This window comes from Scyliorhinus torazame, chromosome 2 (genome assembly GCF_047496885.1).
Source record: "Scyliorhinus torazame isolate Kashiwa2021f chromosome 2, sScyTor2.1, whole genome shotgun sequence".
NCBI classification, from domain to species: Eukaryota; Metazoa; Chordata; class Chondrichthyes; order Carcharhiniformes; family Scyliorhinidae; genus Scyliorhinus; species Scyliorhinus torazame.
The window spans coordinates 170360766-170385304 of record NC_092708.1 but is presented as its reverse complement, the minus strand read 5'-3'; the positions used below and the strand labels follow the sequence as shown (position 1 = coordinate 170385304).

The following is a 24539-nucleotide window of genomic DNA, read 5'->3' as shown; positions in this document are numbered from 1 at the left end:
CATTAAAACCCGCAACCTGCCCTACTCCATCGAGGAGGTCAGGACAGCCACCAGGAACTGCCAAATCTGCGCGGAGTGCAAGCCGCACTTTTACAGGCCAGAGAAAGCGCACCTGATAAAGGCTTCCCGTCCCTTTGAACGCCTCAGTATGGATTTCAAAGGCCCCCTCCCCTCCACCGACCGCAACACGTACTTCCTGAACGTGATTGATGAGTACTCCCGGCTCCCATTCGTCATTCCCTGCCCCGACATGACCGCAGCCACCGTCATAAAAGCCCTCCACAGTATCTTTACGCTGTTCGGTTTCCCCGCCTACATGCACAGCGATAGGGGGTCCACCTTTATGAGCGACGAACTGTGTCAATTCCTGCTCAGCAAGGGCTTGGTTCGAGCAGGACGACCAGTTACAACTCCCGGGGAAACGGACAAATAGAGAGGGAGAACGGAACGGTCTGGAATACCGTCCTACTGGCCCTACGGTCCAGAAATCTCCCAGTTTCCCGGTGGCAGTAGGTCCTCCCGGATGCTCTCCACTCCATCCGATCACTGCTGTGTACCACGACCAACCAAACACCTCACGAATGTCTCCTTATCTTCCCTAAGAAGTCCTCCTCCGGGACCTCACTCCCAACCTGGCTGGCAGCTCCTGGACCCATCCTGCTCCGCAAACACGTGCAGGCGCACAAGTCAGACCCATTGGTCGAGAGGGTCCATCTCCTCCACGCTAACCCTCAGTACGCCTACGTGGCGTACCCCGATGGCCGACAGGACAAGGTCTCCCTTTGGGACCTGGCACCCGCTGGATCCCCACACCCCCCCCACCACCAATCCCACCCTCCCTCCCACCGGCGCATCCCACAGCCGCCCCCTTCCCAGGTGGATTGGTCCACCGGGCCCATCTAGGGTGATGAAGCTGCCGAAGAAGCCGAAGCCACGCTCCTGGAGCCACAGATGCCCGAGCCGGTGCCTGCATCACCACTGAAGCTACGACGATCGCAGAGGATGACCAGGGCCCCCGATCGACTAATTGCTTCATTCTGAACTGTAAATAAATTTTGTAAATAGTTGCGTTGTAACGAGGCAAAACCACTGTACTGATGTATACCGGGTACCTCCATAACCTTAACCTCAACCACTGTGTAATGCGAGGCCACCACCCCCGCCGGACTCTTTTTTTTAACAGGGGGTGAATGTGGTAGTCGGTATTAGAGGTATTATGGTACCCTTCAATGCTGTAAGATCATTGGTGCAGCAGGTACCGTTTTCATTGGTTAAACCTGTCTGCTGGTTCCGCCCAGTAAGGCGGAGTATAAGATCCCGTGTCTCCCCAGCAGCTGCCTTCTGTACCTGCACTGCTGGGGGAAACATCTAGTGTAATAAAGCCTTCAATTGTCTCCAATCTCGCTTCTGGAGTTATTGATCGAGCATCACTTACATAGGTGCTTGCTATCTAACACCCATGCCCATTATGTGCAAATAGACTTTCTTAACCTCTCTAACCCTGCCACTAAGTCTCACACAGTGAAATGAAAAATGAAAATTGCTTATTGTCACAAATAGGCTTCAAATTAAGTTACTGTGAAAAGCCCCTAGTCGCCACATTCCGGCGCCTGTTCGGGGAGGCTGGTACGGGAATTGAACCGTGCTGCTTGGTCTGCTTTAAAAGCCAGTGATTTAGCCCAGTGTGCTACACCAGCCCCAGTGGAGGTGGAGGCAGTGTGCCTGTCATGCCCTGTTGTCCATGATCACCTTGGCAGACAACCTCTAAAGGCCAGAGGTCTGGAAGGCCCTAGGTGCTTTTGTGGTACTGTTGTGTGGCAGATCTACCCTCCCCGCCAGTGTAGCTGTTGATTCAGTCACAAGAAGAGGGAGTCAGATGCGTTGGACGCTTCTGGAGTCGCCTGGGTGGATGACCCTGGTGTACTCACCAGCTTCGCCTCCTCACTCTAGGTTCTCAAGGGCTCCTGACTTCCATCTTAGCACAGAGAGACAGCTGGAGTGAGGCTGAGAAGCCTCATTGTCCTCTGGCGTTGGCACTCGTGGATGCCCACAAGCGCCTGGATCATGGAGTGCACACCCTGTAGCAAAGAGTTCATGACCTCCACCAGCGCAGGACAGAACTCTCCCACCAGGTCTCTGTAATATCCTGATAGATGGGTAACCACCAGGTAGAGTGATGAATGAAAGCTTATGAAAGTAAGAAACGATATACAGACAGTGAGATAAAAGCTATCCTGCTTTAAGACTCCCAAACTCCCAACTAACTGGGAAACCCTACGGGTCACATGCTTCGGCCCCATTATCTGTTTGGGTCATATGACACTCCCTAACTCGCCCTATCAAAGGGGCATGCTACTACAGTCTCCACTGCGTCTGCCACCCTCACAGTGTTGACCTAGCTGCCTCGGAATATTGGCATGATCTCCTGGGACAGGAGGCAATAGGATTCCTCCATTCTGACTTTGAATCTGAGGAGTGAAGTTTCTATCTCTTATTGATGGTCCCAGCTTAGTATCTGGGGCTGCAGCAACTGAGGCATGACCAAGTCCAGAGACATGTCAGCTGACTGGGCATCAGCAGATTCCTGGCCTCCAACAATCCTCTAATTGCCAGCTCCCTGGGACATCCCTGCCTCCGCCTGCTGTGGTGTGAAGGTATGATGTTTTCACCAGATTGTGGCCCCTAGGTTACTCCAGAAATAAATCCCACTGAGGTGTGTGCCTCTGCATTGGTGGAAGCTGTGGGTGAGAACTGTGATGCCTCTACGATCTCTACTTCTGAGAATTAATCGGGGCTGTTTTCTGAGGTGGTCTCCTGTGTTCTGACTACTGGAGGTACTGGGCACCTCTCTGATGTGCCTGCAAGAGACGAGAGATGTAATTTGTGCATGGCACAAGTTTTGGGGGTTGGAGAATGTTATACGTAGTACTTTACGGACAGAAACAAAAAGCAGACTGTTAGATTTGGCAAGAACATTGCAGGTAACATTACCTGACAAAATGCAAAAAGATGAGGTAATTATGGCGGTGGTTAAGCATTTAAAGTTGCCTGAGATAGAGTTTGACTCATTGGAAATAGCAAAAATTCAGTTGCGAATTATACAAATGGAACATGAGAAAGAATTAAAGCGGCTGGCATACGAGAGTGAGAGAGAGGAAAAGGAAAGAGAAAGAGAGAGAGAGGGAAAAGAAAGAGAAAGAGAGAGAGAGGAAAAGGAAAAGAAGAGAGAAGAAAGGAGAAAATAAAGAATAGCCCAAGCAGAACAAAAATAAAAGGAAAGGGAGATACAGATCAGGGAAAAAGATAAAGAGAGGGAGTTTGAAGTTCAGAAAATGGCCATTAAACATGAAAATCAGTTAAAATTGGCAGATGTTAAGGGAAACGTACAGTTGGATGATAGTGATGAGGATAGTGAGAAAGAGCGTCATAGTCGAAGGCTTGGTGGGAATCTATTTTAATATGTCCAAGCATTGCCAAGGTTTGAAGAGAAGGAAGCCTTTTTCATTTCATTTGAGAAGGTAGCTAAACAAATGAAATGGCCACAGGACATGTGGGTGTTACTGGTTCAAACAAAGTTGATAGGTAGAGCTAGTGAAGTGTTTGCATCACTGCCAGAGGAGGTATCTGGAACGTATGAGGAAGTGAAGAAATCCATCTTAAGTGCATATGAGCTAGTGCCTGAAGCTTACAGACAAAGCTTTAGAAATATAAGGAAATAATTTGGTCAAACATATATGGAGTTTGAAAGGCTCAAACAGAGTAATTTTGATAGGTGGATAAGGGCTTTGAAAATAGACCAAACGTATGAAGCTCTCAGAGAAATTATACTTTTGGAGGAGTTTAAAAATTCAATTCCTGATGTGGTGAGAACTCATGTGGAAGAACAGAGGGTTAAAACTGCGAGATTAGCAGCGGAAATGGCAGATGATTATGAATTAGTTCATAAATCAAAGATTGGTTTCCGACATCAGTTTCAGCCGGTGAGGGATAGAAGCTGGGGACATGAGAAATACTCAAATGATAAAGGTAAAGGTGATCTGATGGGAGACAATAAAGAGAGTGTACCTTAGATTAAAAAAGAAATCCAGGTGGGTGGAAAAGAAATGAAAAGTTTCAGATGTTTTCACTGTAATAAGCTAGGCCATGTAAAGTAACAGTGTTGATAGTTTATTTTTTTTTCTTGGGGGGAGGTGTCATGTGAGGGTACCTTTAAGAACTGGATGTTTAAGCAATGTACCTTTAAGAAAACAGTGATGTCATAGAGTGGGTGGAGCTCAGCTCTGTTCAGCCATTTTGAGGTTTTGCAGTTTGAAAGGTGACTGGCTGATTTTGCTGAGAGCAGTTTAAAAGTGCCTGGCTGTTTTACTGTGAGCTGATTAAAAGGAGAAAGCCAGTTTGAGACAGCAGCTTGAGAAGTTCTGGTTTGCTGTGAGTTGTTTGCAGGAAGAAAGCAAGGTGCTGGAGCTGAAGTCAACCAAGCTAATATGTCTCTGCCATTCTACAGAAAATATATATATCCTTTAACCTGATGTGATACTGTTTAAAGGTGTTAAGTCTCTTGGAAGTTTGAAGGAATAGTTTAAGGAGTTATTTACTGTTGCAATATTTTCTGAGTTATCTTTGAAGTAAGGGGTGTTAAGAGATCCAATGTTTATTTAAGATGTTAAGTTGAGTTCATGGAATAAACAGTGTATTGTGTTTAAAAACCCACGTGTCCATAATTGTAATCCCACACCTAGGGAAAAGCCGTGTGCTGGAAAAGCAACAAATACATTAAAGGGAGAGGTTGGTTAAACTCCATGATACATTTTGGGGTTCTGAAAACGCCTCGCCCATAACAGTATACAGATCCTAAACACTGCACAATATCAGTGTCTACAGATCCTAAACACTCAACATTATCAGCTGGTGTATGGATCGTGTAAGACATAGGAGCAGAATTACGCCACTCGGTCCATCGTCTGTTCCGCCATTCAATCATGGCTGATATTTCTCTCATTCCCATTTTCCTGCCTTCGCCACATAACCCCTGATCCCCTTATTAATCAAGAACCTATCTATCTCTGTCTTAAAGACACTCAGTGATTTGTCCTCCACAGCCGTCTGTGGCAAAGAATTCCACATTCACCACCCTCTGGCTGAAGAAATTCCTCCTAATCTCTGTTTTAAAGGATCGTTCCTTTTGTCTGAGATGCTGTCCTCTGGTTCAAGTGGAAACATTCTCTCCACATCCACTCTATCCAGGCCTTGCAGTATCCTGCATGTTTCAGTAAGATATTCCCTCATCCTTCTAAACTCCAATGAGTACAGACCCAGAGTCCTCAACCATTCCTCATATGACAAGATTCCAGGGATCATTCATATGAACCTTCTCTGGACCCTTCCCAAGGTCAGCACATCCTTGTTTAGATACGGGGTCCAAAACTGCTCCTAACTACTGACTGAACCGGCACGTTAACCTTGGGAGAAACATGAACAAGAACTCCCAAAACCTTTGTGCTTCTGATTTCCTAAGCATTTCCCAATTTAGAAAATAATCAATACCTCCATTACTCCTTCCAAAATGCATAACCTCACACTTTTCCACATTGTATTCCATCTGCCACTTCTTTGCCCACTCTCCTAGCCTGTCCAAGTCCTTCTGCAGCCCCCCTGCTTCCTCAATACTACCTGCCCCTCCACAGATCTTTGTATCATCTGCAAACCTAGCAACAGTGTCTTCAGTTCCTTCTTCCAGATCATATTGTGAAACGTTGTGGTCCCAGCACCGACCCCTGACCCACTAGTCACCGGCTGCCATCCTGAAAAAGACCCCTTTATCCCCACTCTCTGCCTTCTGCCAGTCAGCCAATCCTCTATCCATGCCAGGACCTTACCCTTAACACCATGTGCACTTAACTTATTTAACAGTCTCCTATGCGGCACTTTGTCAAAGGCCTTCTGGAAATCTAAATAAATCACGTCCACTGGTTCTCCTTTGTCTAACTTCCTTGTTCCCTCCTCAAAGAACTCTAACAGATTTGTCAGACATGACCTTCACTTGACGAAGCCGTGCTGACTCAGTCCTATTTTATCAAAAACTCTGCAATCTCATCTTTAATAATGGATTCTAAAATCTTACCAATGACCTAAGTCAGCTAACCGGCCTATAATTTCCTGTCTTCTGACTCCCTCCCTTCTTAAACACCGGTGTTACATGAGCCACTTTCCAGTCCTATTGGACCCTTCCTGCCTCCAGTGATTATGTAAGCTAATATTTTCCCTTCACCAAGATGAAACTGACTAGCTTGTAGCTGCTCATTTTCACAGAGATAAACATTTATAAATTTCCAGGCCTCTGGCGCCTTTCCCTTATCTCAGGATTATTGAACCAATATGGACAAGAGATTTCTATTGATCTACACAAAAATTCAAAATAATTGAAAAGCATGATTGTCAATTAGAACCCATTTTATTATTTTCAAGTAGACGTTAGCAAAGTAAATCACGTTTGTAAAGACAGTCTAGAAATCCCTCATGCGTCTGAAAGATCCGATAGTTGAGTTGAAGCCGCCCCAGTCACTGTATCTCTTGTATTCACCGGGTCTCATGAAGTACTGTCGGCCTCTGTAGTTGGGATGTTCATAGAAGGTCCAGTAACCGTCCATCACATGGCAGGAGTGGATATCACGGTAACGGAAACGATCGTAGACAGATGGGCAGTCATCCATGAATTCCATCATCTGTCCTCCAAAGTCAGACCTCTCGTAAATCCTCATCTTATAGTTTCCACCTCGGTACTGTAATAGAAATGAAAGCATATTTGTGATGAGAATTTAGAAAAATGATCTTCTGTTTTGCAGGGAAGATATGAAGAGTTGCAGTTGATATTTCTGAACAATGGAGTTCATTATCTTTTGACTGATTTCCTCTGAATTTCTCCTTCAAATGGTTCCAGAAAAATGCTGAAATCTTTTGTGAGATAAATTCAGGATGGATTCCAGTTGGTCCACATGGAGCGGTGATTTTTCTGAATGTGAAAGTTCACTTCTGTTGCACATTGTGATGTGATAGTCTTTTCATCTCACTGAGATTTAGAACAAAGAACAAAGAAAATTACAGCACAGGAACAGGCCCTTCGGCCCTCCCAGCCTGCGCTGATCCAGATCCTTTATCTAAAACACTGTAGTTCATTTGAATCTCTATTACTAATACCCTGCTTTTACAGCCTTGCTGAAAATTATACTTTTACATTCAAACTGGTCCATTCTAAAAAGTATGTTTTCAGCTCCATATTGTTAAATAATTTGAACCAAGTTCTTCTAATGTGTCTGCATTTTGGACGTGAAGCAATTTATAATGATATTATTACGTTCTATTAAAACTTTGATCCCACAGCATTCATATTTAACGCTTCATTAATTATAGATTTAAGGACAATAATTTGTATCTGTTCTCATTTCCTAAATAAGAGTATTTTGATGCTCCTTGCACAAAGCATTAGCAAAAACAGCTGAAGGGTTTCCTCAGTCTATACCGACAAACTCAATTGCCCAATAACTTATCATTTTCAACTCATCCATCCGGATTATATTTAAAAGTCACCAAAGGTAACTTACATATGGGTAGGTGCGACATGACCTGATGTTGTCATTGAATCCCATCCAGCGCTGGTAGTCAGGATATTCTCCCCTGCTCAGAACATACTGGTATCCCATGTAATTGGGTTTCTCATACATCACCCACCAGTCACTCATGACACGCATGGAGTTACAGCGGCTGAAGTAAGGGGACAGGTCAGCACAGTCATTACTGCACTCATAGTGCCGACCCTGGAAGTTCCTGTCCTCGTAAAAGATAATCTGTGGAAAGAGACAAAGCCTGAAATTAATAATTTCTCAAAATGAATGAGTTAAAATGAATGAGAAATCCTAAATCTATACATAAAGACTGATTTCTCCTTGCCTTGCCCATTTTGAGTTCACCGTTAGTTTTGTAACTGAATGTTTCAGTGCTTCACACCGTTTGGTATTTATATGCTGGATGGAAAGACCTCTCTCGGCTGTGTTTTGTTATTCTAATGAGTCATTGCTGAAAATCAGCAAAATTGAACAAAACGCCTGTTGTATTCATTGCAGTAAAACACCTGAAAGACGCCTGATGTGTTAGTGATTCTTTCCCTTCTGATTGTCATTTCACTTTCATTGTTATTTGAACAAAACATTTCTGGAACAGTCCCGGCTCCGAATTCTCCCAGATTTGTTTAATGCGCCAGTTTATTTGAAATAACTAATAGAAGAATAGAAAGTAATTCTGTGGAAAAGAGCTGTTGTTGTGTTCTGTTACTTCCTTGATGATGATGGTGCACATAGAACACGAAGATGTAGTTGCTACAAGCATTTATCCTTAGTGGTAACCATGCATCACTATGTACAAACGATACCGTCTCCGGTATTGATGTCTGTTGTCTTGTCCGTCCTTCTACCATGTGCCTGGCTGCTGTCTGTCCTTTAATATACATACAAAGAACAAAGAACAAAGAAAAGTACAGCTCAGGAACAGGCCCGTCGGCCTCCAAGCCTGCGCCGACCATGCTGCCCGTCTAAACTAAAATCTTCTACACATCAGTCCGGTCTGGTTCCACATGCTGGCGGGATGTTATAGCTGTCCCCACATGTGTTGGTCATTGTCTATATACAGTGGAACTGTTTTATACAAATATATACATTGATACAGCTATGCACAATTATGGATAGATATGCCTGTGCGCATAACATCGCACCCCCTTCCTTTGGAGAAATGTTTAAATGCCCTTATTTACAATGACATTTCTGCATTAAGAGAGAAGTGTTCAGTCACAGGTTCAGTCTATCAGGCTTCCGCCGCACTCAGGACGACTGCCTGAGCATCATCAGGGCTGGTGAGCATGCCCCATCTGCTTCACTCACTGCTTCATCCCCCGGCACCAACATAGACGCATCCTTTGCTCCAGGATGCGCCGGATTTTCTGCATCCATTTCGCTCTTGGGAGTTTACTCCGACTCATCTGCCAGGTTGAGGACAAAAGGTCGCTCTACCTTGAGATGAGCTCTTCGATTTCGGCGCAGGAATGAGTCATCTTCACTGAGCACCCTGTACGAGTGTGGACCCGCTTGCTGTACAACCATTGCTAGCTTTGTCCACCCTCCATCATTGGGAGTCTCGACTCTAACTGTGTCACGCATTTGCAGAGGCTGGAGTGCCCTCGCAGTTTTCTCATGTGCGACCTTTTGTTTGTGCTTCTGTGAGCTGAGCTTCGACTGGAGGTTTCTATCTACTGTTGGGGCTATCATATAGAGCAGGGTTGTCCGCAGCTGTCTGTTCATCAACAGCTGTGCTGCTGACAGGCCATTTCCCAGTGGGGCTGACTGGTGCATACCTGCGCTCTGTGTCCGTAGTGGCCCTTGCGGCATATGCTACCGGAAGCCAGTCTCCATTTGCACCCTGTTGTAATTGCACCGCTCCAATCCCATCTTGAGAGGCGTCTGTGGAGATTTTTGTCTCCCTAGTCGGGTCGAAGAAGGCCCGCACAGGCGCCATTGTTAAGGAGACACAGAACGCTCTCCATTCCTGCTCATGTTTCGGCGTCCACTGGAAGATCTCATCCTTTTTAATGGACCCCCTGAGCTGGGATATTTTCGAGGCAAGGTTGGGAATGAATTTTCAATTGAAGTTGAGCATGCCTAGAATTCGCAAGATACCTTTTTTATCTGTGGGCTTCGGCATGTTGATAATGGCCTTAATTTTCTCATCGTCTGGCTGCACCCCCTTTGATGACATTCTGTCACAGAAACGTGATGGCATCCACACCAACTTGGCATTTCACCCGATTAATTTGGAGGCTGTTTTTCTTGACCCTTTGGAGCACTTGCAAGAATCGAGCATCATGTTCCTCACGTGTGTGTCCCCAGATAATGATGTCATCTACATATACATGCACACCCGGCAGCCCTTCCACTACGTGCTCCGGGCCCGATTAAATATTTCCGAAGCAGAGATGATTTCCGGTCAAAGGGCGGATTGAAAGTGCACAGTCTTGTACTTGCCTCATCAAGCTTGAGCTGCCAGAAGCCCTGTGACACATCCAGCTTGCTGAAGCACGTTGTCCCAGTCATCTCGCATGCAAGCTCCTCCCTTTTTAGGATGGGATGGTGCTCTCTTTTGATGCTCGCATTGAGCTCCTTGGGTCCATGCAGATCCTCAGGTCCCCATTCCGTTTTTCTACACAGACCATCGAGTTAACCCAGTCTGTGGGCTCTTTTATGTGCCTGATGACACCCAGGTTTGTCATACGCTGTAGCTCGGCCTTGAGTCTCTCCCTCAGCGGGGCAGGAACCGGCCTGGGCGCATGCACCACTGGTCTCGAGTCTTCCTTCAGTTGTAAACTGTAGGTGAATGGTAAGTTGCCAAACACCTGAAGTACCTCCGGATGTGTCTTGGAAATGGCCTCCACCGAGGCGTGTTGGGAAGGCTCCATGCAACCTGCAGCGTACACCCTTTTGACTAGCCTGAGCTGTTCACAGGCCTGCACACCAATGAGAGATTTACGCTCCGCCGCAATTGCGGAGAATCGTATCCTGTGAGATACCTTCTTAATGGTGACATCCAGTTCACATTCTCCCACAGTTACAATCTGGGGCAAAATTCTCCGGTATCAGCGCGATGTCCGCCGACTGGCGCCCAAAACGGTGCAAATCAGTCGGGCATCGCGCCGCCCCAAAGGTGCGGAATGCTCCGCATCTTGGGGGGCCGAGCCCCAACCTTAAGGGGCTAGGCCCGCGCAGGACGAATTTCCGCCCCGCCAGCTGGCGGAAAAGGCCTTTGGTGCCCCGCCAGCTGGCGCGGAAATGACATCTCTGGGCGGCGCATGCGCGGGAGCGTTAGCGGCCGCTGACGGCATTCCCGCGCATGCACAGTGGAGGGAGTCTCTTCCGCCTCCGCCATGGTGGAGACCGTGGCGAAGGCGGAAGGAAAAGAGTGCCCCCACGGCACAGGCCCGCCCGCGGATCGGTGGGCCCCGATCGCAGGCCAGGCCACTGTGGGGGCACCCCCCGGGGGCAGATCGCCCTGCGCCCCCCCCCCCCCCCCAGGACCCCGGAGCCCGCCCACGCCGCCTTGTCCCGCCGGTAAGAGAGGTGGTTTAATCGACACCGGCGGGACAGGCATTTTAGCAGTGGGACTTCGGCCCATCCAGGCCGGAGAATCGCGGGGGGGGGGGGGGAAGACCGCCAACCGGTGCGGTGCGATTCCCGCCCCCGCCGAATATCCGGTGCCGGAGAATTCGGCAACCGGCGGGGGCGGGATTCCGCCAGCCCCCGGCGATTCTCCGACCCGGCATCTCGCCCCTGATGCCCATTGTAGCCTTTGAGAATGATGCCTGCTGGATCAATGTGAGGTACTGTCTTGAGCTGTCGCACAACCGAGAACGGAATCAGTTTGGCCCTCGCTCCCGTATCAAGCTTACACTTGTTGACCGTTCCATTGAGCATTACCGGGATCATCCACCTGTCCTCGATGGTCCCCACCTGCCCCTCACTGTGACTGCAGATGGTGCACGTCCCTTCTTTGCCCAGGCCAGCCAAAATGTTCGAGTCATGTCTTGAAACCATATTCACAACAGCCCGGTTATCCAGCTTCGGGTTCCTCTGTTCTGCCCGATCAACTGTGCAGCAGCGAGCAAAGTGGTCCTTCCTGCCACACCGGAAACAGTTCTTGTTAAACTCCGGATATCTTTTCAGCAAGTGTTCGTTGCCACAGCTCAGGCACAAAATGTCAGATAGGACCTGCTGTCCAAAATGGCCATCCCCAGCGAAACCACATTTTTTGTGATGTCCAAAATGGCCACCCCCACGGAGACCACGTGCTCTCTGATGCCTTTTATCGATTTGTTCAAAATGGCCACCCCCATCATGAGCACTTTTCTTTTGCCAGTGCGGAGCAGTGCTCTCAAAAAGGCCGTGTTTTGTGTCCGGCTGCATTCCATAGCGCGCAAAATGGCCACCAACATCAAGACCATATTTTTGTTTCACACTGCGTCTCAGCATTTGCAGTGCCAGAATCCTTTCTTGGATCGGCATTGAGTTTGTGGAAGGCTCCGACCCGCTGCTCAGAGAGCTCACTTGCCTGTCACATCCTAATAGCAGCATCCAGCGTGAGGTTGTCTTCTTGTAACAGCTGTTTTCGTAGGGCACTATCCAAGATCCCATATCCGATTTGAAGATTGCAACTGTCCAAAATTAAATGTGGATCCATCGCAAAACTGTCAGAAGATTCCTTATCTTTCTTGTTGCGAGACCAGAACACAATGCCGTTTCCATCACTGATCTCTATTGTCTTGTCCGTCTTGCTAGCAAGTGCCTGGCTCTACTCCACCCGCTGATTATATGTACATCTGTCCGGTATGGTTCCACCTGCTGGTGGGAGTTTATTGATGCTCCTCATGTGTTGATAATTTTCTACATACAGGGGCACTTGTATATACAAATGTATACATTGATACAACTATGTACAATTATAGATAGATATGCCTGTACGTATATTATCACAGCTGTGTTTTTCCCAAGGACAAAGTGTTAAAGTTCAGAAAGGTTATCTGTGAAAATCGGAGAGAAAAGATCAAGAAAAAATTGGTTTTAGTACAAGCTTGTTGTGTGACTGATTCTCCTTCTAGTGCCCATAACCATAAGGTCTTTGCGATCTCCAACTGTCAATGGTGATTTTGGTTACTGTGACATTCAGTCCCACCATCTATTGGACAGTTACTGGATATCCAATGACCATCTGGTACAAGTTAACAATAATCACTTTATTGTCACAAGTAGGCTACCTTAACACTGCAACGAAGTTACTGTGAAAAGCCCCTAGTTGCCACATTCCACACAGAGGGAAAAATTAGAATTCTCAGCCGGTACGGGAATTGAACCCAGATCCCCAGCTCCAGGGTCCCAGGTTCGATTCCCGCTTGGGCCACTGTCTGTGCGGAGTCTGCACATTCTCCCTGTGTCTGCGTGGGTTTCCTCCCACAGTCCAAAGATGTGCAGGTTAGGTGAATTGGCCGTGCCAAATTGCCCCTAGGTTAGATGGGGTCGCAGGGTTACGGGGATAGGGTGGAGATGTGGGGTTAAGTAGGTTGCTCTTTCCAAGAGTTAGTGCAGACTCGATGGGCCGAATGGCCAATTTCTGCACTGTAAATTCTATGATTTTATGATTCTGTGCAGGGATCCCTTGGCAGATACAGTAATCTCTTGGCAGATGCAGGGATGTCTGGGCATGTATTGCGATCTCTGGGTGGACACAGTAATCCCTGGATAGGAACAGTGATCTTTGGGCATGTATCGTGATATCTGGGTGGACGCACGTGATCTCTGAGTAGATGCAGGGATCTCTCGGCAGAGACAGGGATCTCTGAGCAAACACAGGGTTCTTTGAACAAACACAGTGATCTCTGGGCAGAGGCAGGGATCTCTGGGCAGACACAGTGATCTCTGGGCAGAGGCAGGGATCTCTGGGCAGACACAGTGATCTCTGGGCAGAGGCAGGGATCTCTGGGCAGACACAGTGATCTTTAGGCAGAGGCAGGGATCTCTGAGCAAACACAGTGATCTCTGGGCAGAGGCAGGGATCTCTGAGCAAACACAGGGTTCTTTGAATAAACACAGTGATCTCTGGGCAGAGGCAGGGATCTCTGGGCAGACACAGCGATCTCTGGGCAGAGGCAGGGATCTCTGGGCAGACACAGTGATCTTTAGGCAGAGGCAGGGATCTCTGAGCAAACACAGGGTTCTTTGAATAAACACAGTGATCTCTGGGCAGAGGCAGGGATCTCTGGGCAGACACAGTGATCTCTGGGCAGAGGCAGGGATCTCTGGGCAGATACAGTAATCTCCATCTCAGTGGGCTAGACAGCTGGTTTGTGATGCAGAACAAGGCCAGCAGCGCGGGTTCAATTCCCGTACCAGCTTGTCCGAACAGGCGCCGGAATGCGGCGACTGATGCACGATCAATTACACTCAAGACAAAGTGATTTCATACCTGAAGGCTTTAATCGACTCAAACTGTTCCCCAGCAGTTTCGGTACAGAAAGTGAAGGCTGCTGGGAAGTCACCAGTTCTTATACTCCGCCTGTCAGGGCGGAGCTACGTATCAACATCCAATGGTAAACTCCTAGGTTTAACCAATGGTCATAGCGGCTTAGGTACAGCAATACCTGATAATACCACATTCACCCCCAGTTAAAAAAGAGTCCGGCGGGGGTGGTGGCCAGTGGTAACAGCCGCCTTTAACATGGTATGATCAGATAGGGAGGTATCGTGATACCTCCTTACAGAGCTGTCGAGAATATTTACAAAGTGTTCGTTCACGGTTAAAGTCACAGCGAAGCAATCAGTCGATCGGGTTGCCTGGTCGTCCTTCTGGATCATCTGGGCCTCGGTGGTGATTCTGGTGGGGGTCCAGGTGGTTGCGACTCCGGGAGCGTGGTTTCGGCCTCCCTGGCAACTTCGTCACCCCTAGGCGGCGCTGTTGGGGCAAACGGTTGACACGGGGGGGGGGGGGGCCGCCTGTAGGGGGCATCTGTGGGTGGGCGGGCCTAGGCAGGAGCGGCGGGAGTACTGACCCTCCAGTGAGGTGCTGTGGGGGGGAGGGGGTGGGGGGGGGGGGGGTAATGGTTCGGGTGTGTGTGGGGTTCCGGCGGGTGCCAGGTCCCAGAGGGAGACTGTATCTTGCCTGCCGTCAGGGAACGCCACGTAGGCGTACTGGGGGTTAGCGTGCAGCAGGTGGACCCTCCCGACCAATGGGTCCGACCTGTGTGCCCGCACATGCTTCCGAAGCAGGATTGGTCCGGGTGTCGCTAGCCAGGTTGGGAGCTTCCTGGGGAAAACAAGGAGATTTTCATGAGGTGGCTGATTGGTAGTTGTACAGAGCAGCGACCGGATGGAGTGGAGGGCCACCGGGAGGACTTCTTGCCAGCGGGAGACTGGGAGATTCCTGGACCGTAGGGCCAGTAGAACAGCCTTCCAGACCGTTCCGTTCTCCCTCTCCACCTGTCCATTTCCCCGGGGGTTGTAACTGGTCGTCCTGCTCGAGGCGATGCCCTTGCTGAGCAGGAATTGACGCAGTTCGTCGCTCAGAAAGGAGGTCCCCCTATCACTGTGTATGTACGCGGGGAAACCGAACAGTGTAAAGATACCCTGGAGGGCCTTGATGACGGTGGTTGCGGTCATGTCTGGGCAGGGGATGGCGAATGGGAACCGGGAGTACTCGTCAATCACGTTCAGGAAATACGTGTTGCGGTCGGTGGAGGGGAGGGGGCCTTTGAAATCCATGCTGAGGCGTTCAAAGGGACGGGAAGCCTTTATCAGATGCGCCCTCTCTGGCCGGTAGAAGTGCGGTTTGCACTCCGCACAGATTTGGCAGTCCCTGGTGACTGTCCTGACCTCCTCGATGGAGTAGGGCAGGTTGTGGGTCTTGGTGAAGTGGAAGTAACGAGTGACCCCCCGTGTGGCAGATGTCCTCGTGGAGGGCTCGGAGGCGGTCCACTTGTGCAGTGGCACAAGTGCCGTGGGACAGGGCATCAGGAGGCTCGTTTAGCGTCCCCGGACGGTACAAGATCTCGTAGTTGAAGGTGGAGAGTTCTATCCTCCACCGCAAGATCTTGTCGTTTTTAATCTTGCCCCGCTGTGCATTATCGAACATGAAAGCAACCGACCGTTGGTCCGTAAGGAGAGTGAATCTCCTGCCGGCCAGGTAATGCCTCCATGTCTCACAGCTTCAACTATGGCTTGTGCCTCTTTTTCGACCGATGAATGGCGAATTTCGGAAGCATGGAGGGTACGGGAGAAGAAGACCACGGGCCTGCCCGCTTGGTTGAGGGTGGCCGCCAGAGCTACGTCGGACGCATCGCACTCGACCTGGAAGGGGAAGGACTCGACGATGGCGTGCATCATGGCCTTTGCAATGTCTGCTTTGATGCGGCTGAAGGCCTGGCGGGAGTCCGTCGACAGGGGGAAGGTTGTGGACTGGATCAGGGGTCGGGCTTTGTCTGCGTAGTTCGGGACCCACTGGGCGTAGTAACTGAAAAACCCTCGGCAGCGCTTCAGGGCCTTGGGGCAGTGAGGGAGGGGGAACTCCATGAGGGGGCGCATGCGCTCAGGGTCGGGGCCCACAACTCCATTTCGCACAACGTAGCCTAGAATGGCTTGACGGTCGGTGCTAAATACACATTTATCCTTATTGTACGTTAAGTTAAGGATTTCCGCGGTCTGGAGAAATTTGCAGAGGTTGGTGTCGTGGTCCTGCTGGTCATGGCCGCAGATGGTGACGTTATCCAGATACGGGAACGTTACCCGTAAGCCGTACCGGTCAACCATTGGGTCCATCTCTCGCTGGAAGACCGAGACCCCATTAGTGACACCAAAGGGAACTCTTAAAAATTGATAGAGCCGCCCATCTGCTTCGAAGCAGTGTACCTGCGGTCACTATTACGGAGGGGTAGCTGATGGTAGGCGGACTTGAGATCCACCATGGAGAAGACCTTGTATTGCGCAATCCTGTTTACAAGGTCGGCCAAACGGGGGAGAGGGTACACGTCCAGCTGTGTAAACCTGTTGGTCTGACTGTAGTCAATGACCATCCTATGTTTCTCCCCGGTCTTTATCACCACTACTTGAGCTCTCCAGGGACTGTTGCTCGCTTCGATGACCCCTTCCCTCAGCAACCTTTGGACCTCTGAAATGATGAAGGTCCGGTCCTGGGCACTGTACCGTCTGCTCCTGGTGGCGACGGGGTTGCAATCCGGGGTGAGGTTCGCAAACAGGGAAAGCGGGTTGACCTTAAGGGTCGCGAGGCCGCAGACAGTAAGGGGAGGTATAGGGCCGCCGAATTTAAAGGTCAGGCTTTGCAAGTTACATTGGAAGTCCAACCCCAGGAGTGTAGCCGCGCAGATGTGCAGCAGGACATAAAGGCGGAAATTGTTGAATCTCCTGCCTTGGACAGTGAGGTTCGCTAGGCATAACCCCTTTATCTCCACTGAGTGTGACCTGGAGTCCAGGGAGATCCTTTGGTTTACAGGGTGGTTAACAAGTGAACAGCGCCTTACCGTGTCGGGGTGAACAAAGCTTTCCGTGCTCCCAGAGTCAATCAGGCAAGACGTCTCATGGCCGTTGATGAAGACCGTCGTTGTTGCTGTTGCGAGTGTCCGAGGTCGTCTTTGGTCCAGTGTCACCGAGGCCAGATGAAGCAGTTGCGAGTTCTGATTGGGCAGCGTGTAGTCGGCCGTGCTGGGGCCTGGGGCCCCATCCAAGATGGCGTCTCCCATGGGACGCACATGGTGGCCGCGAATGGACAAGATGGCGGCGGGGATGGACAAAATGGTGGCGCCCACCCATCCAGCATGGTGTCCGGGGGGCAAGATGGCCATGCCCGTGGGTCGCACGTGGCCCTAGGATAGGGGGGTGGCGGTGAGCGCTGGCCGGTCGGGGTCTGAAGGGGGGGTTGCCGCGGCGGTCTGGAGTCGCTGGAGACCGCGGCCACGGCGCGGGCCTGGCAGACCCCCACAAAGTGGCCCTTCTTGCCGCACCCTTTGCAGGTGGCGATGCGGGCCGGGCAGCGCTGGCGGGGATGATTCGCCTGCCCGCAGAAGAAACAGCGGGGCCCGGCAGCGTTAGCGGGCCGTCTCGCAGCGCAGGCCTGCGGGGTCAGGGGGAAGGTCTGTGGGGCTGCCGCTGCGGAGTGCCACGCAGCCCAGGAGGCTGCTGCATGGTCGGGCGCATAGGACTGCGCGTTTTGGGAGGCTACATCCATGGACCCTGCCAGGGCCCGTGCCTCTCTAAGTCCCAGGGTGTCCTTTTCTAGTAGTCTTTGGCGGATCTCTGAGGAGCTAATACCTGCTACGAAGGCATCCCTGATTAAAAGTTCCGTGTGCTCGCTCCCCGAAACTTGCGGGCAGCCACAGTTTCGGCCCAGCACCAGTAGCGGCCGGTAGAAATCCTCCAACGATTCCCCGTGGCTTTGCCGTCTAGTTGCAAGCAGGTGACGTGGGGAGACCTGATTTACAGGACGGATATAATGTCCTTTTAACAGTTCGATCGCGGCATCATAGTCCTCCGCCTCCTCGATAAGGGTGTAGATCCCAGGGCTGACCCTTGAGTGCAGGAGATGCATTTTCTGTTCTCCTAAGGGTGCCCCTCCGGCCGTCTCGAGGTAGCCTTTAAAGCACGCCAGCCAGTGTTTAAATATTGCAGCCGAGTTCTCCGCGTGGGGGCTGAGTTGTAGGCACTCCGGTTTGATTTGGAGATCCATGCTTCCAGCTTAAGTCTAGTCGATTAAATTGATGTACGATCAATGACACTCAAGACAAAGCGATTTTGTAACTGAAGGCTTTAATCTACTAGAACTTGTTCCCCAGCAGCTTCAGTACAGAAAGTGAAGGCTGCTGGTACGGCACCGTTTCTTATACCCTGCCTGTCAGGGCGGAGCTACGTATCAACAGCCAATGGTAAACTCCTAGGTTTAACCAATGGTCATCAGCCTCTTAGGTCCAGCAATACCTGATAATACCACAGCGACTTTAGGGGCTTTTTACAGTAATTTCATACTTGTGGCAATAAAAGATTATTATTATTATTAGATGCAGGGATCTCTAGGCATGTATCACAATCTCTGGGCGGACACAGGGATCTCTGGGTAGGGGCAATGATCTCTGGGCAGACACAGTGATCTCTCGGTAGGAATAATGATCTCAGGGCAGACACGATGATCTCTCGGTAGGAACAATGATCTCTGGGCAGACACAGTGATCTCTGGATAGGAACAATGATCTCGGGGCAGATACAGTAATCTCTAGGCGGAAACAATGATGTCTGAACAGACACATTGATCTCGGTTAGTTAAGATATCTCTGGGCTGGTACAGTGGTCTCTGGGCAGATGCAGAAATCTATGGGTATGTACAGTGACCTTTGGGCAGACACAGTGATCTCTGGGCAGGTACAGTGATCTCTGGACATACACAGTGATCTCTGGGCAGACAACGTGACCTCTGGACAGACACAGTGATCTCTGGACAGATACGGTGATCTCTGGACAGACACAGTGATCCCTGGGCAGACACAGTGATCTCTGGGCAGACACAGTGATCTCTGGGTCGGTACAGTGATCTCAGGGCAGACACAATGATCTCTGGGCAGACACAGTGATCTCTGGGCAGACACAGTGATCTCTGAGCCGACACAATGACCTCTGTGCCGACACAGTGATCTCTGGGCCGACAAAATGATCTCTGGACAGACACAGTGATCTCTGGACAGACACAGTGATCTCTGGACAGACACAATGATCTCTGGACAGACACAGTGATCTCTGGACAGACACAGTGATCTCTGGACAGACACAGTGATCTCTGGACAGACACAATGATCTCTGGACAGACACAATGCTCTCTGGACAGACACAGTGATCTCTGGACAGACACAGTGATCTCTGGGCAGGTACAGTGATCTCTGGACAGACACAATGATCTCTGGGCAGACACAGTGATCTCTGGGCAGACACAATGATCTCTGGACAGACACAGTGATCTCTGGACAGACACAATGATCTCTGGACAGACACAGTGATCTCTGGACAGACACACTGATCTCTGGACAGACACAGTGATCTCTGGGCAGACATAATGATCTCTAGACAGAAACAGTGATCTCTGGGCAGACACAGTGATCTCTGGGCAGACACAGTGATCTCTAGGCAGACACAGTGATCTCTGGGCTGACACAATGATCTATGGACAGACACAATGATCTCTGGGCAGACACAATGATCTCTGGGCCAACACAATGACCTCTGGGCCGACACAGTGATCTCTGGACAGACACAATGATCTCTGGGCAGACACAGTGATCTCTGGACAGACACAATGATCTCTGGACAGACACAGTGATCTCTGGACAGACACACTGATCTCTGGACAGACACAGTGATCTCTGGGCAGACACAGTGATCTCTGGGCTGACACAGTGATCTCTGGACAGACACAATGATCTCTGGGCAGCCGCAATGATCTCTGGGCCAACACAGTGATCTCTGGGCCGACACAGTGATCTCTGGACAGACACAATGATCTCTGGGCAGACACAGTGATCTCTGGGCAGACACAGTGATCTCTGGGCAGACACAGTGATCTCTGGGCTGACACAGTGATCTCTGGACAGACACAATGATCTCTGGGCAGACACAATGATCTCTGGGCCAACACAGTGATCTCTGGGCCGACACAGTGATCTCTGGACAGACACAATGATCTCTGGGCAGACACAATGATCTCTGGACAGACACAGTGATCTCTGGACAGACACAGTGATCTCTGGACAGACACAGTGATCTCTGGACAGACACAGTGATCTCTGGGCAGACACAATGATCTCTAGACAGACACCGTGATCTCTGGGCAGACACAGTGATCTCTGGGCAGACACAGTGATCTCTGGACAGACACAGTGATCTCTGGACAGACACAGTGATCTCTGGGCAGACACAATGATCTCTAGACAGACACCGTGATCTCTGGGCAGACACAGTGATCTCTGGGCAGACACAGTGATCTCTGGACAGACACAGTGATCTCTGGGCAGATACAGTGATCTCTGGACAGACACAGTGATCTCTGGACAGACACAGTGATCTCTGGGCAGACACAATGATCTCTGGACAGGCACAATGTTCTCTGGACAGACACAGTGATCTCTGGGCAGACACAGTGATCTCTGGACAGACACAGTGATCTCTGGGCAGACACAGTGATCTCTGGGCCGACACAGTGATCTCTGGGCAGGTACAGTGATCTCTGGACAGACACAATGATCTCTGGGCAGACACAGTGATCTCTGGGCAGACACAGTGATCTCTGGGCCGACACAGTGATCTCTGGACAGACACAGTGATCTCTGGACAGACACAATGATCTCTGGACAGACACAGTGATCTCTGGACAGACACACTGATCTCTGGACAGACACAGTGATCTCTGGACAGACACACTGATCTCTGGACAGACACAGTGATCTCTGGACAGACACAGTGATCTCTGGACAGACACAATGATCTCTGGACAGACACAGTGATCTCTGGACAGACACAGTGATCTCTGGACAGACACAGTGATCTCTGGACAGACACAATGCTCTCTGGACAGACACAGTGATCTCTGGACAGACACAATGATCTCTGGACAGACACAATGTTCTCTTGACAGACACAGTGATCTCTGGGCAGACACAGTGATCTCTGGACAGACACAGTGATCTCTGGACAGACACAGTGATCTCTGTGTAGACACAGTGATCTCTGGGCCGACACAGTGATCTCTGGGCCGACACAGTGATCTCTGGGCAGGTACAGTGATCTCTGGACAGACACAATGATCTCTGGGCAGACACAGTGATCTCTGGGCAGACACAATGATCTCTGGACAGACACAGTGATCTCTGGACAGACACAATGATCTCTGGACAGACACAGTGATCTCTGGACAGACACACTGATCTCTGGACAGACACAGTGATCTCTGGGCAGACATAATGATCTCTAGACAGAAACAGTGATCTCTGGGCAGACACAGTGATCTCTGGGCAGACACAGTGATCTCTAGGCAGACACAGTGATCTCTGGGCTGACACAATGATCTATGGACAGACACAATGATCTCTGGGCAGACACAATGATCTCTGGGCCAACACAATGACCTCTGGGCCGACACAGTGATCTCTGGACAGACACAATGATCTCTGGGCAGACACAGTGATCTCTGGACAGACACAATGATCTCTGGACAGACACAGTGATCTCTGGACAGACACACTGATCTCTGGACAGACACAGTGATCTCTGGGCAGACACAGTGATCTCTGGGCTGACACAGTGATCTCTGGACAGACACAATGATCTCTGGGCAGCCGCAATGATCTCTGGGCCAACACAGTGATCTCTGGGCCGACACAGTGATCTCTGGACAGACACAATGATCTCTGGGCAGACACAGTGATCTCTGGGCAGACACAGTGATCTCTGGGCAGACACAGTGATCTCTGGGCTGACACAGTGATCTCTGGACAGACACAATGATCTCTGGGCAGACACAATGATCTCTGGGCCAACACAGTGATCTCTGGGCCGACACAGTGATCTCTGGACAGACACAATGATCTCTGGGCAGACACAATGATCTCTGGACAGACACAGTGATCTCTGGACAGACACAGTGATCTCTGGACAGACACAGTGATCTCTGGACAGACACAGTGATCTCTGGGCAGACACAATGATCTCTAGACAGACACCGTGATCTCTGGGCAGACACAGTGATCTCTGGGCAGACACAGTGATCTCTGGACAGACACAGTGATCTCTGGACAGACACAGTGATCTCTGGGCAGACACAATGATCTCTAGACAGACACCGTGATCTCTGGGCAGACACAGTGATCTCTGGGCAGACACAGTGATCTCTGGACAGACACAGTGATCTCTGGGCAGATACAGTGATCTCTGGACAGACACAGTGATCTCTGGACAGACACAGTGATCTCTGGGCAGACACAATGATCTCTGGACAGGCACAATGTTCTCTGGACAGACACAGTGATCTCTGGGCAGACACAGTGATCTCTGGACAGACACAGTGATCTCTGGGCAGACACAGTGATCTCTGGGCCGACACAGTGATCTCTGGGCAGGTACAGTGATCTCTGGACAGACACAATGATCTCTGGGCAGACACAGTGATCTCTGGGCAGACACAGTGATCTCTGGGCCGACACAGTGATCTCTGGACAGACACAGTGATCTCTGGACAGACACAATGATCTCTGGACAGACACAGTGATCTCTGGACAGACACACTGATCTCTGGACAGACACAGTGATCTCTGGACAGACACACTGATCTCTGGACAGACACAATGATCTCTGGGCAGACACAATGATCTCTGGGCAGACACAATGATCTCTGGACAGACATAGTGATCTCTGGACAGACTCAGTGATCTCTGGACAGACACAATGATCTCTGGACAGACACAGTGATCTCTGGACAGACACAGTGATCTCTGGACAGACACAGTGATCTCTGGGCAGACACAGTGATCTCTGGGCAGACACAGTGATCTCTGGGCTGACACAGTGATCTCTGGACAGACACAATGATCTCTGGGCAGCCACAATGATCTCTGGGCCAACACAGTGATCGCTGGGCCGACACAGTGATCTCTGGACAGACACAATGATCTCTGGGCAGACACAGTGATCTCTGGGCAGACACAGTGATCTCTGGGCAGACACAGTGATCTCTGGGCTGACACAGTGATCTCTGGACAGACACAATGATCTCTGGGCAGACACAATGATCTCTGGACAGACATAGTGATCTCTGGACAGACACAGTGATCTCTGGACAGACACAGTGATCTCTGGACAGACACAGTGATCTCTGGGCAGACACAATGATCTCTGGACAGACATAGTGATCTCTGGACAGACACAGTGATCTCTGGACAGACACAGTGATCTCTGGGCAGATACAGTGATCTATGGGTAGGTTCAGTGATCTCGGGGAAGACACAATGATCTCTGGGCAGACACAGTGATCTCTGGGCAGACACAGTGATCTCTGGGCTGACACAGTGATGTCTGGGCAGGTAGAGTGATCGCTGGACGGACACAATGATCTCTGGGCAGACACTGTGACCTCTGGGCAGACACAGTGATCTCTGGGCAGACACAATGATCTCTGGGCCGACACAGTGATGAGGTACCCTCAATAATGATGCTTAGAGATTAAACTGCAAAGAAGGCTTTATTAGGCTAATAACTGTGCTACAGATATGGACGAGAGCTGACTGCTATACAGACCATGAGGCAGGCCTTTATGTATGGCTCCCAGATGGGCGGAGCCAGGGGCGGAGTCCCCAGGGTTCCAAGCCTGGTCTTAAAGGGGACATCACCTTACATGATGATAAGGCAGTAACCGTTGTTAACCGTTGTTAAACCCCCTGTTTAAAAAGGAGTCCGGCGGGGGTGAAGTGCCATCATAGGTCCATCCGTCTCGGCGGCCGGATCGTCCTCCTCGATCTCCTCAATTCGGGCGGTGGTGCGGCGGGCACGGACGTCCCGGTTGAGGGCACCTCCGGGAGCACAGGGGTCGGAGCTTCGGTCCGGGTCGGGGCAGAGGAACTAGGCAGGGCCGGGGGTAGCAGAGCCGGCACCGGCGGGGTGTGTAAAGGGGGGGCGCACGGTAGGAGCTCACCAACGGGTGGTAGGGCCGGAAGGGGGTGTGTTGTAGGGGGCGACGGGTCCTGCAGGGGAGCGGCGCGGGAAGGGACGTCTGTGGTGGAGGATCCAGCGGGCGCCAGATCCCGGAGGGAAACCGTATCTTGCCTGCCGTCGGGGTACTCCACGTAGGCGTAACTGGGGTTGGCGTGGAGCAGTCGGACCTTTTCAACTAGGGGGTCCGTTTTATGGCTCCTCGCGTGCCTC

The 24539-nt window shown here is 50.4% G+C and overlaps 1 protein-coding gene across 1 annotated transcript; it reads right to left on the bottom strand.

Moving 5' to 3' along the window:
• Positions 1-6432: 6432 nt before the first annotated feature.
• Positions 6433-12413, bottom strand: LOC140393327 (uncharacterized). Its single transcript, XM_072479661.1, has 3 exons — positions 11511-12413; positions 7599-7841; positions 6433-6779 (listed from the first exon to the last, which is right to left on the bottom strand). The coding sequence occupies exons 1-3, from the start codon at positions 12222-12224 to the stop codon at positions 6504-6506; spliced, it is 1233 nt and encodes a 410-aa protein (XP_072335762.1). The 5' UTR covers positions 12225-12413; the 3' UTR covers positions 6433-6503.
• Positions 12414-24539: the final 12126 nt, after the last annotated feature.

What these genes read in the sequence shown, in the direction of transcription:
- LOC140393327 (XM_072479661.1), bottom strand. Translation starts at nt 12,224, where the DNA reads ATGGGATCTTGGATAGTGCCCTACGAAAACAGCTGTTACAAGAAGACA. An exon ending in AGGACAGGTGGATGATCCCG is followed by an intron (nt 7,842 to 11,510) that starts GTAATGCTCAAT and finishes CTCTTTCCACAG; the next exon opens with ATTATCTTTTACGAGGACAG. An exon ending in CATGTCGCACCTACCCATAT is followed by an intron (nt 6,780 to 7,598) that starts GTAAGTTACCTT and finishes TTTCTATTACAG; the next exon opens with TACCGAGGTGGAAACTATAA.